The following is a 12,742-nucleotide window of genomic DNA, read 5'->3' on the forward strand; positions in this document are numbered from 1 at the left end:
ACTTGCCTGTCTCTGCTTGCCTGTGTTTACATACAGTAAACTGATTTGCCTACGAAAAAATAATAATAATAATCAGTTTGGTTTTTGTGTTAATTATTTTTTTTCTGATTAATATTTTTTATTGGTTTGTTCTTTGTGATAATTATTATATTGGTTTTATTGTTGTTATAACTATTTCTGTTTTGATGAGTAATATTTTTTGTGGTAACTAACTTTGTTTTTCTGATTAATAATTTTTTATTTGTTTGTTTTTTGTTTTAATTATTTCTGCCTAATTTTTTTCTGTTCTCAGATTATTTTTTTCCTGTTTTACGGAGTAAACAAACCAATAAAACATATTAATCAGAAAAACAAAATTAATTACCACAAAAAAAAATACTCATAAAAACAGAAAAAAATATAACAAAAAACAAACCAATATGATTATTTTAACAAAAAACAAATCAATAAGAAATATTAATCAGAAAAACAAAATTAATTACCACAAAAAACAAACCGAAGAATAAATTACTCTGAAAAACACGAGTTGTTTTTTTTTTTTTTTTCTTCAAGTTAATGCAATACGCTTCCGTATGAAAGAATTAAAATAAGCTTAATAAATTTTAATAAATAAATAAATAAAGTTTGCCTTTTGTCTTGAAAATATTACAGGGAAAAACTACACTTCCGGTGCACTTGAGGAGACAGTTACTTCAACTGCGCGTGCGTCGTGGATTCACCGGGGTGCACAATGGAGTCGGACTTACACAAACATGAGTGGATCTAATGTCGGGATTCGCGACGTTTTCTGAAACCGAAGTTAGAGATGATTTATTTTCATCTTTTAGTTTAGCGGAAAGTAGCGATGACAGCGCCCGAAGAAGACTTCACCTGAGACTGAAAGAAGACTGAGACACTGTTGACCTCACCTGCTGTGCTGTGTCAGTGCGGTTCCCTTTATTCTGCCCGTCCTCTGCTTTTTTCCATGTCTTTGTGTTTCAGGTCAGTGAAATAGAAACCTGTCGGGGAGTTTTATCATATTCAGCCTTGTTGTGTTGAAAGCGGCTGTGATATTGTGGAAATGTCGCATAGACCCAGAAAATACTGCATGAACAGTCATTATGAAAACAGGCCTGTACTGCAGCAGCCCTGGAATAAGTCAAAGTTAGTTAAAAATGTAGGATTTATTGCTACACATGGATGAAAAACTATGATATCTATGTTATAATTTACATTCTCTGTTGTTTAAATGACATAATTGGTGAGTTTAGTCAGTGATGAATGTGGGGTTTTCCTCCTTTAGTCATGTAATGGTCTTTAAAGCTGTTTTCCTTCCTCTGTGTATATCATTAACTTGAGCCATCTAAATTCATAATAACAGGATTCTGCTTGAGCTCACTGTCAGTTTTTCTTCCTCTGGTTTCCCATCATTATTGAGCTGTTGTGTTTACGATAAGAGAGCTGCTGGTGATTGGACAGGCTGCAGAGGGTGGAGCTGCCAAACCAACACACAGAAACAGGCTGAAGGCTCCACACTTTGGGATCTAATGTTTCTGATATCCACACGTACGACCTCTTTTTACAGATAACTGTGAGGGAAGATGTCAGAGGTTAACATAGGAAAGCGGAAGGAGAAGTGCGAGAACTGCACCAAACAGGTAAACATCTGGATCCATCACAATTAACTGTCTCACAATCAACTCAACCTATTTATTTACTCATGATTGTTTTGTTTTGTTTAGTGCAACAAGAAACAGAGTGAGGATGGTGAAAACTCGCACAAGGAGAGGGATGAAACCAACGGACAGGTAATGTCGTTTTGGCAAATACAGCTACTGTAAGGAGAGATGTTGTGCAGCACTTGAATCTTGAATCTTCCTTGAATCATCCCTGTTAGTCATGAAGGTTTTTTCTGGACATTTTCATAAGACTTATGCATATGGAGGACTAAAAGTGCCAAACTTAAATATTAAATTAAATAAGTAATTAATTAAGCAAATAGTTAATTAAATAACAAAATGCGTCACCAATTATTTAATTTTGAAATTAAGTTAAATATGTTGAATAAAAAAAAATGAAACAATAAAAATTATTTACTTAATTTAATAAATGTGTTATGAGCTACTTATTTGATTAATTGTGTCATTAATTATTTAAGATTTTAAGATAAGTTGACATTTTAAATAAAAAAAATCCACATTTAAAAGTTATTGTTTAAGTATTTACATTATTTCAATACTTCAACAAAAAAATATATATTTATATTTCTGGAATTATTTTTTTTTTTGATAGATTTAATTAGTTGAATAATTGTGTATTTTATATAATTTTGAAAATAAGTAAATAAAACTAATAAAAATGAAAAAAATATTTAATTATAAACTTAATTAAATAAATGTGTTATGGAATACTTATTTATTTAAATGTGTAATTTTTATAAAATCTTAAGATTAGTAGACATTTTAAATAATTATTGACACATTTCATAATTATTAATTGTTTAAGTATTTACAATATTTAATAAATAAACAATTTTTTTTAATTTTTCTTAAATCAAACAAGTCTTAACAAATTTAACTTTTTAAACAATTGTGTATTTAATTATTTGTTAAATTATAAAATTATTTATTTATGTATTTATTTCATTTTTGCACTTTTAGTCCTCCATTTTTGCTATTTAATTACTATGCTTATATCAAACAGCCTGGTTTAAAAAACATCTCCTGTCTGAATCACTGATTTAACTATCAGCACACACTGTAATTAATTAATTGTACAGTCTATGGCAAACATTAATATAACGTGCTGTTCACAGACCTCACTCCTCAATAACTTGACGTTGACAGCAGAAAGAAAACTAAAGATTTTTCACCAAAGCCTCTCTAACTCTTGTTTTTGGAAAAAAAAAAGGAAAGTTGATTTGATGAGAAAAAAAAAAGAGTCCCAACGAGATACTTCACACTCTTTCTGGATTTCTCGCACCAGTATCTACTTGTTTTAATCGTTATCTGGAGATCCATCGTAGCGAACATTGTTTTCATTCATCAAATCTCAGTCACAGAGCCTCTCCGTTAAAATAACAACACACTTCACGTTACTCCACGTTATTAAAAAGCTAGCTCACGTGTTATTATCTGCATCTTCAGGTCCAAGAAGGATCTCAGCTTCTGCTAAGTGCCTGCCTGTCCTGTGACGGCTGTCTGTCCGAGGAGGAGAATCTGAAAATCTCTCAGCAGAGCTTGGAGGAAGTGGAGCGGGTTGTGGCGCTCAATAAGGTGCGATGTTAAAACGATCTGTCGGTGAAATCTCAGGAGTCTGGAAGCAGAGCTAAGTCTGTCCTTTTTGTTTCCCTTTCAGAAGTGTGACGTGTCAAAGCACAAAGTGCTGGTAGCCTCCGTGTGCCCGCAGTCTCTGCCTTTCTTTGCGGTGAAGTTTGGCGTGGACATCACTGAGGCTGCTCAGAAACTCTGTAGCTTCCTGAAGACTTTAGGTGAGCACAGAGGGCTATCACAACACAACTGTGGTTATCTTCTCTGTATTTGTTCTCATTCCTCCGTCTTTTCCTGCAGGAGTTAGGTACGTGTTTGACACCACGCTGGCAGCCGGCTTCAGCATCCTAGAGAGTCAGAAGGAGTTTATTCAGAGGTATCGGCGGAGGCACCATGACTCGAATGCTTTGCCCATGTTCACCTCGTCCTGCCCAGGTAAACCCTCCTCCTGTCTCATCCATTTTTGTTTTGTCTCTGCTGCTCTAACTGTAACGCACATGTTGTGTGCAGCACATGAAGCCACGGCTTGTGTTTGAAATGCAGATAGCGGTGGTGTGCTGGTGGAGAAAGATAGAAAGCTCATCTTTAACCACTCCCTTTCTCAGAGATAGAAAGAGGAAGCATGAAGGAGTTTCAGGGACTTTCCTTTTCTTATTCTCAGTAGATGTCTCAGCAAGTGTTTAAATATCAGTAATGTTGATGAAACTGCCTCAAATGTTTCAGTACTTGCAGTAAAAGTGAGGGTCTGCAGGAATTTTCGTTACTTGTTTGTAAACACAACATTCAAACTGGGCTCCTCCTCCTTGGCTCAGTGCCAGCTGCAGCACACACCCACAGCCTCCAACTGTGATTACATGAACACACTTACTAGCCCCTGTAGCATCACGTTTCTAGGTGGGAGAGACTCAACAGCCGTGCACCTGACTTAGCATGTTAGCACAAGCTAATCCCAGGTTTTTGACGCATACCTGGTTAGCATAAAGCTAACTCACATCACTCGTTTAGTAAAAAGTTTATCTGTTCGGCGTTTCGTTTCACTTTGGTTGTTTTTCTTCCTCCGTCCGCTATCGTAGCTGCTCTGATTAGCTTCTTCTACTCGCTAACCAACATGCTAAGTGACTTTCACACTGGGCGCTGTGATTGGTTGAGGTAACCTCGCTTACTTTACACCCAGAAACACCCTGAAACAACTAAAACATCAACATCCAGGCAGAGGAGAGGGCGTTAAGACTGACACAGACACTGACACACATGGATAGAGACCCAGAAGTGATGATTGAGCAGGATTATTCCTGTAAAAGTTGAAACAGACTCTTAACCTGTGAATGGAAATGTGTTTTTTAGGCTGGATCCGCTACGCTGAGCGCGTCCTGGGCAGTTTGGTCACTCCTCATATCTGCTCAGCCCGGTCGCCTCAGCAGATCATGGGAAGTCTTGTCAAAGATTACTTTTCCAAACAGCAGGTGAGCGCCATGTTCTCAACATGTTATTAGCATTTAGCATTTAGTCCAAGTACACATCAGGAAACAACCTCATTGTGTTTTTTCTGCAGAAGCTGAGTCCAGAGAAGGTGTACCACGTGTTGGTGGCTCCCTGCTTCGATAAAAAGTTAGAGGCTGTCAGGGAGGAGTTCTACAACAGCCTGCTGGAGACCAGGGATGTGGACTGTGTCCTCACATCAGGTGCAGTCTCCTCACACCTCTGGGTCATTTCAAGTGTGGCACTCATTAATAATACTAATTTATTAAGTGTTTGTGTTGTTTCAGGGGAGATCTTTTACCTCATGGAGCAGAGGAAGGTTTCAGTGGAAGAGCTGGACTCAGTCCCACTGGATCATGTGTGAGTAGATAGGGATGGGAGTTGATAAGATTTTGTCAATACCGATGCCCTTATTGATTCCTGTTGTGAATTTTCTTGGTACAAAAATTAGCTTTACAGGTTTTCTGTGTCAACAATATTTAATTGAGTTTATACTGTAAGTGAATAAAATGTAATTGGTCCCTGAGTCTGGATATTTCTGGACATAATTAAACAGAAACAGGTAAAAATTTCACACAATGTGACGTTGATGTTCTGTGTTGTAATATATTAATAATTGAATTAGGCCATCTAGTGTCTCAAAGTGGTTATAGCAATAGTTTAAGTTGTTTGGAACCTTCCAGTCAGCCATTAGCCTTTCATTAGCCTGTTAGCTTTTAGCATTTGAAATTCTCAGTATTTTTTACAAAGGGTCGATGTGATATGTTTCTGTGATGAAAGTTGAAATTCTATTCTGGAGCTAAAGTTATACTGACGTATGCTAACTGCTAGCATATCAATGCAGTTTCTTATATACGTTAGCATCGAGCTAGCTCTATGTTGTTATTTTGGTAAATAAGGCGATTTATACCATGTTGAATGTGCTGAAAATGAATCTCCTGAGAGAGAGTGATGTACATTTCTTTAAACGTTAGCTAACTGCTAAGCTAAGCTAGCTGCAGCAGACTAGTTGACGTAAGGCCCGGCGGCTCTGGCACAATGTAAAGAATTGATAAGGGAATCGTTAAGCACAAAGGCTAATGATATCGATGGACTGAAACATTTCTTATAGATTCTCAACAGGAACCGGTTTTCGATTCTCATCCCTATGAGTCGATAAACCAGATGCTTTCTAACCGTTTTCTTCACTCAGAAATGAATGAATGAACACTTGGGAACTTTGATTTGAAAACCTGTTTGTATGATGATGTCAGGCTGGGTGAGGCCGGGGACCTGGCCCTGGTGAGGCACGAGGGTCGAGGCTCTGAAGGCTTCCTGGAGCACATCTTCAAACACGCTGCCAAAGAGCTGTTTGGTCTGGAAGTTCACGAAATCACGTACAAAACCCTCAGGTGAGACACACCCAGACCCATCCGTAGATGAAGTCGTGCTTTCACACTTCACTTTTTTGCGAGGTAACCGTCATATGTTTCCTTGTGCGCGTGTAGGAACAGGGACTTCCAGGAGGTGACTCTGGAGCGTGACGGAGAAACTCTGCTGCAGTTTGCTGCTATTTACGGTTTCAGGAACATCCAGACTCTGGTTCACCGAATGAGGAAAGGACGTGTACCTTATCAGCTGGTGGAGGTGCTTTCCTGCCCAGGAGGTAAAGAGACAATAACACACGTTTTGGAAGAGTTATGTAACTTTTCTGTTCATGCCAAGTCATCAAGAAATATTGGAAATGTAATACAGTGTAGGAAATAAGTATTGAATGTGTCAACTTTTTTCTCATTACATTAATTTCCAAAGCTGCAATTCAAATGAAATTTTAACCAGACATTGAACTCAAATAATCCACACATGAAAAGAAATCACAACGTTCAGGTCCATAAATAATGATTATGGTGAATTCAGTACGATAACACAGGAAAAAAGTATTGAACACACCATGGAAAGGCTGTATACTTTGGACAGGAAATGCACCATACCACCTGAAATCTGTCAGTAATTATTACTTGAACTTCCAATTAGTGCAAACCAACATCAGCTGGGCTAGAGCAAATTGATGGTCCTATAAAAAAAGGTGTTTTTTTCACCAAGCAGTTAAATAGCACACACCTCATGATGGGTAAAGGCAAAGAGCTCTCTGAAGACATTCACAACCTGATTGTTGCTCAGCATCAGAATGGAACTGGTTACAGACTTATATCAAAGCACCTGAATATTCCAGTCAGCACCGTTTGGGCCATTATTCACAAGTGGAAGAAGCACCACCTTACCATCAACAGGCCACGCACAGGAGCTCCTTGAAGATTTCTGACCAGGGAGTCAGAAAGATAGTCAGAAGAGGACTCAACCAGCCAAGGACCACCCTGAAAGTGCTCCAGAAAGACTTGGAGGCAGCAGGTACAATTGTTACAGAGAAAACAACAGGCAATGCACTCCACCGCCATGGCCTCTATGGACGCTCAGCCCACAAGACTCCATTCCTCAAGAAAAGGCATGTTGAAGCTGGTTAAAAGTTTGCTAAACAGCATCTTGACAAGCCTGTAGAATACTGGGAGAATGTTGTCTGGTCAGATGAGACCAAAACTGAACTTTTGGGCTGTCATACTACAGACCATGTTTGGAGGAGAAATGGCTCTGCACATCAGCCAAAAACACTACACCAACAGTGAAGTTTGGCGGTGGAAGCATCATGGCATGGGGTTGTTTCTCATCTCATGGTGTTGGCAAACTTCATCTAACTGACGGAGCAATGAATGGAGCCATGTATGGAGAAATTCTTGATCTGAATCTGCTGCCATCCACCAGGATGATGAAGATGAGACGTGGCTGGACCTTCCAGCAGGACAACCATCCAAAGCACACGGCAAAGTTGACTCTCAAATGGTTTCAGAAAAAGAAAATCAATCTGTTAGAACGGCCTAGTCAATCACCTAACTTCAATCCAACTGAACATTTGTGGAAAGAAGTAAAGAAAAGGGTTCACCAGAGGATTATTTGAGTTGATACCAATGTCTGGGAGAAATTTTGTTTGAATTGCAGCTTTGGAAATAAATGTGATGAGAAAAAAGTAGAGGCGTTCAATACCCGCTGTAATTCCCTTCTGTCTCTGTCGTGTTTCCTCTCAGGGTGTTTGAGCGGTCGTGGTCAGGCAGAGAGCGACGTCGTCGGCCGGGTGGATAAAAACCTGGTCCAGCAAATGGAAGAGGCCTACAGCAGCCTCCCGGTCTGTCTCCCAGAGGTCAACCCTGCTCTGCACACCCTCTATCAAGACTGGCTGCAGGGCCAGGACTCCCCGCAGGCCAGCACAGTCCTGCACACCCAGTACAGAAACGAGAGTCAGGTCTCCTCACAGCCGCCACACATGCAGTGGTGAGCAGGAAGTGATGTCTTACATTGGACCAGTGAGGTCTCAGCAGGTGCAGTTCTTCCATTCAGCCACAGGAGGGCGATGTCTGGATGTTGATCTCCTTCCACCTGAGACTGAAGCTGTATGACGGAGATTTCTCTGGAAGCTTCTGTTTGGATGATGTAGTGATGTCAAACCACTGCTGGGAAACGCCGTCAAAACTTTGGGTTCAACTTCCTCCGATCCACCAGCTGCTCTGAGGACAGGAAGTGTGTAGCAGGTGTTGACTTTCTGTTGGACGAAGCAATAAGCCGCTGAGGAAACAACAAAGATGCTTTTAGCTCATGTACTGCATGCAAGGAAGAGGATTTCCATTTTTAGGATTTTAATTTATTCCAACGTCCAGAAACGCTGTTTCACTGTCGTCAGAACGTTGATAACTATGCAACAGTGTGACCGTCTTATCTTATCGAGCGTATTAAAGAGAACAAAGCTGCTCTGCAAACTAAAGCATTTAACAGCACGTTAAAATAAACAGCAGCGTTTGCTTATGAGGATTTACAGCTCACTGTTAGTTTATCCATCCTAATAAAAGATCCAAGCCTTTATTTTTTTATGGTTTAACATAATTTCTTTTTTGTTACCCTCTTGTGTTCCATGGGTATTTTTTTTACATTTCATGTTTTTGTTTTTCTGAAGGGATCAAATATAAATGTAAAGCAGCAAAATGTTCCACAAATGGAGTGTGTGATTATTTTAACGTAGAGGCTCTGTGACTGAGATTTGATGAATGAAAACAATGTATGCAACGATGGATCCCCAGATAACGATTAAAACAAGTAGATACTGGTGCAAGAAATCCAGAAAAAGTGTGAAGTATCTCGTGTTTAGTCTCTTTTTTTTTCACATCAAATCAACTTTTCTTTTTGTCCAAAAACAAGAGTATTAAGAGGCTTTGGTGAAACATCTTTTATTTTCTTTCTGCTGTCAACGTCCAGTTATTAAGGAGTGAGGTCTGTGAACAGCAAGTTATATTAATGTTCGCCATAGACTGTACAATTAATTAACAATTAATTAAAACCCAGAGTAAGAAAAAAAATTTCTACCCCTGTACAGTGTGTGTTGATAGTTAAATTAGTGATTTAGACAGGAGATGTTTTTTGAACCAGGCTGCTTGATTTAAGCATAGTTATTAAATAGCAAATATGGAGGACTAAAAGTGCCAAAATGTAATAAATACATAAATAAACAATTTAATAAATAATTAAATACACAATTGTTTAAAAAATAAAATTTGTCAAGACTTATTTGATTTCGAAAAATTAAAAAATATTAAATTATTCAATTATCAAATAATGTTAATACTCAAACAATAAATAATTATTAAATGTGTCATTAATTATCAAAAATGTGAAGTTCTCTTAACATTTTTACTAATTTATGACACATTTAATTAAATAAATATTTCATAACACATTTATTCAATAAAGTCTAATGATATATTTTTTCGATTATTTATTTTATTTCTTTATTTTCAAAATTCAATCAAAATCACAATTGTTTTATTTATTAAATCTGTCGAAAAAATTATTTAATTTTAGAAATAAAAATATATATAATCGTTTAAGTAAATAATGTGAATGATTACACAATTAATAATTATTGATTGGGTCATTGATTATTTAAAATGTAAACTTTTCTTAACATTTAAAATAATGACATATTTAATCAAATAAGTAGTCCATAACACATTTATTTAATTTAGTATATGATTATATATTTTTTCATTTTTTTATTTATTTTATTTAATCAATTTCAAAATTAAATTAAATACGCAATTGTAAAAAATAATTAAATGTGTGAAGAATAATTTATTATTTAATTGTTTAATTAATGAAATAATGTAAATACTTGAAAAAAATAATTTTTAAATGTGTCATTTATTTTTAATGTTTATTTTTCTTAACATTTATAATAATTACACATTTTATTGAATAAGTATTTCATAACACATCTATTTAATTAATAATATAATAATATATTATTTTTGATTATTAATTTATTTTATTCACTTTATTTCAAAGTTAAATATTTTTTTATGCATTTAATTATCTAAATTACTATTGGTTTATTTGTTTTATTTATTCAATTATATATTTTTTATATATTAATTTTGGCACTTTTTGTCCTCCATATGCAGAAGTCTTATAAAAATGTTTTAAAAAAAACCTTCAAGACAAGCAGGGATTAAAATCAAAGAGTGAACTGAATGTGCAGTAAGCTGTTAAAGTCAGAGTTAAAACCAAAGTGTGGGAAGATTAAGTGCTGCTGAACATCTCTTCCTACAGTAGCTGTATTTGTCAAAAACAAGTTTTTCACACCTTTCATCTGATAACAAGCAGAGCAAAGGCACACGCACGCACACCAGCTGATGAAACCACAGAGTCTGACTCTGTCACACTTCCTCCTTCAGCTTCTTCAGGCGCTTCTCGCTCGTTTCAGTCAGACAGATGTGCCCGTGACCAACGGTCTGCGGCCCAGCTCTGAGGATGGGAGCCCGGTGGTGGAGCTGCATGTTGGGATTACTCTGCATCCCCGTGGAGATCACCATCAGCACCACGACAGGTGAGTTTGAGTGAGGTAGAGAGGCGCAAGAGGTGTTTTAGTTTAGGGTTCAGATGTTCTTACAGGAGCCACTGAGTCATCCTTTCCCGTCAAAGACTTTCTGTAAAAAGATCAAAACAGGACTCTGTGGATTTCTCTTCAAAGTTAAGGTTTTTTGTATAAAAATATTTCAGAATCAAAAAGGAATTATTCTTTTTATTACTTTTTGTTTTTGTGCATCTGTGGCAAATAATTTCTGAAAAAAATGACAAGTTCCTCATGTTTTCAGATGAATGCAGAGCCATTAAAACACAATGTTCATCTCTTTGATATAAGACAGTTAAATTAAATCTCATCCCTTTGTTTCAGTTTCTCAGGCTCCCTCGGTCATCTCTTTAAAGAGGATCAACTCGTCCGCTGAGATCACCTGCTCCACGTCAGTTCCTGGTGCCAAGGGCTTCTCCCTGCACCGGTACTTCAAAGGCAACAAGCAGATTGTGTACCTGAACCTCATCAAGGGAGAAGTCACAAAGAGCACCATCGTCACAGAGTTCACCAACAGAATCCGTGTAGTCCCTGCTCCGCCGAGCAGCAGAGGTCAGAGGTTCACTCTGCAGCTCTCTCTGCTGGGCCTGGACGACACCGACGTGTATTTCTGCAGCTGGAGCTACTTACCCAAATATCCTGCAAAACCACAAGACCAGTCCGGCAACGGCACCATCATCATTATCAGAGGTGGGTGAAAAGCTGCTGCTGCAACATTAGAAAATCATCAGTTCACATTGAATTCACTTTGTCGTGTTTTCTACAGAATCAGGCGCCAGTGAAACCCAATGCAAGAGCAACGTGTTGGATCTCATCTTCATCATTTTGAGTGTGGCAGCGTTCTTTGTCATTTTGTTGTTCTGCATCGGAGCACTGATTGTGAGATGCAACAGAGTAAGTGCCACAAAAGATCTGTTCACACAATCATGCAGAAGAAATGGCCCTGATGATGGTTTTCCTTTTGTTTCTGCAGTTCAGTGGAGAATTCAGACCAGCCGGAGAGGAAGTCAGATCCAGACCTTCCCGACCACAGCATCCCTCTCCTCAGCATGCAGAACACTGTCCCTACCTCATGACATCTGGAAACCCACTGTACCACAGGGGCCTGATGCAGAGCTGAGGAAAAGCTGCAGTCTACCCTTAGATCAAGAAGATCAGTCAGAGTTTGTAACAGAGGTCTCTTTTGAGTCAGCAGCTCAGGAAAGGTGCCTCTCGTTTTACTCAGCCCTTTATTTCCTCTTGTGAACACATGAATGTTTTGCCTCTAAAAGGCGACTGAGCCACCACATCCTGGCTGATGCGAGTGAGCATGTGAGATATGTTTTTACAGAGTAAGCAGAGAAAGCTTTTTTAGTTTGCTGCTGTGAGAGTTGAGGTTTCCAGTGTTTTTGTTCTATAGCTTTCCTGTGCAAAGATACATATATATACAAAGATTTCATGTTTTTGAACAAACCTGTAAACATTAAATTTGAGCTTTGTCTAAAGTGCATCTTCTCATGTCTTTAAATACAGTTTGGATAAAAATAAAGATGGATCATTTATTTCCATTAAAGTTCAAGCCTTTGCTCTTGAATCTTAATTATTGTCTTATAGGTAGACTTTCATTGTTTTCCAACACGTTAGTGCACATCTGATTGTGCAAGTCAATGCAAAACAGGAAACTTTGAATGCATACAAGAGGAAAATATTAACTACAATAAAATATTGATATAAATACAAGAGGTAAAAGAGCATATTTTGCATGTTGGGGATGAACTCAGCAGTAGCAGTTACTATGGGTTCAGCAATCTGGTCTTGATATCCTGGTCTTGGTACAGCAGAACCTTTTTTTGAAAATATTTTAACTGCACCTTGTAAAGCACAACAATTAAGAAGATAACAACAATAATATTAATATTCATAATATAATTATCATTTTAATTTTATTTTATCTTATTTGATTTGATTATTTTATTTTATTTTATTTTATTTTATTTTATTTTATTTTATTTTGTTTATTTTATTTTATTATATTATATTTCATTTCATT

At 37.3% G+C, this 12,742-nt stretch overlaps 2 protein-coding genes across 2 annotated transcripts; both read left to right on the forward strand.

The window, feature by feature from the left end:
* The first annotated feature begins 685 nt into the window (after nucleotides 1-685).
* Nucleotides 686-9,224, forward strand: narf (nuclear prelamin A recognition factor). The gene is made up of 12 exons (XM_074662536.1): nucleotides 686-981; nucleotides 1,565-1,637; nucleotides 1,722-1,787; nucleotides 3,126-3,254; nucleotides 3,337-3,469; nucleotides 3,549-3,683; nucleotides 4,593-4,711; nucleotides 4,801-4,930; nucleotides 5,015-5,087; nucleotides 5,981-6,118; nucleotides 6,215-6,372; nucleotides 7,844-9,224. Exons 2-12 carry the CDS (start codon nucleotides 1,581-1,583, stop codon nucleotides 8,089-8,091), a joined length of 1,386 nt encoding a protein of 461 aa, XP_074518637.1. The 5' UTR covers nucleotides 686-981; nucleotides 1,565-1,580; the 3' UTR covers nucleotides 8,092-9,224.
* A 1,389-nt stretch (nucleotides 9,225-10,613) lies between these two features.
* Nucleotides 10,614-12,192, forward strand: LOC141785488 (uncharacterized). The gene is made up of 4 exons (XM_074663828.1): nucleotides 10,614-10,689; nucleotides 11,038-11,403; nucleotides 11,480-11,607; nucleotides 11,687-12,192. The coding sequence occupies exons 1-4, from the start codon at nucleotides 10,614-10,616 to the stop codon at nucleotides 11,831-11,833; spliced, it is 717 nt and encodes a 238-aa protein (XP_074519929.1). The 3' UTR covers nucleotides 11,834-12,192.
* Nucleotides 12,193-12,742: the final 550 nt, after the last annotated feature.

Source organism: Halichoeres trimaculatus, unplaced genomic scaffold (assembly GCF_033239565.1).
Source record: "Halichoeres trimaculatus isolate MK-OKI-2021-1 unplaced genomic scaffold, fHalTri1.1 fHalTri1_scaffold_23, whole genome shotgun sequence".
Lineage (NCBI taxonomy): Eukaryota > Metazoa > Chordata > Actinopteri > Labriformes > Labridae > Halichoeres > Halichoeres trimaculatus.

What these genes read in the sequence shown, in the direction of transcription:
- narf (XM_074662536.1), top strand. Translation starts at nt 1,581, where the DNA reads ATGTCAGAGGTTAACATAGGAAAGCGGAAGGAGAAGTGCGAGAACTGC. An exon ending in GGGATGAAACCAACGGACAG is followed by an intron (nt 1,788 to 3,125) that starts GTAATGTCGTTT and finishes CTGCATCTTCAG; the next exon opens with GTCCAAGAAGGATCTCAGCT. An exon ending in ATCACGTACAAAACCCTCAG is followed by an intron (nt 6,119 to 6,214) that starts GTGAGACACACC and finishes GTGCGCGTGTAG; the next exon opens with GAACAGGGACTTCCAGGAGG.
- LOC141785488 (XM_074663828.1), top strand. Translation starts at nt 10,614, where the DNA reads ATGGGAGCCCGGTGGTGGAGCTGCATGTTGGGATTACTCTGCATCCCC. An exon ending in CACCATCATCATTATCAGAG is followed by an intron (nt 11,404 to 11,479) that starts GTGGGTGAAAAG and finishes TGTTTTCTACAG; the next exon opens with AATCAGGCGCCAGTGAAACC. An exon ending in TGATTGTGAGATGCAACAGA is followed by an intron (nt 11,608 to 11,686) that starts GTAAGTGCCACA and finishes TTGTTTCTGCAG; the next exon opens with TTCAGTGGAGAATTCAGACC.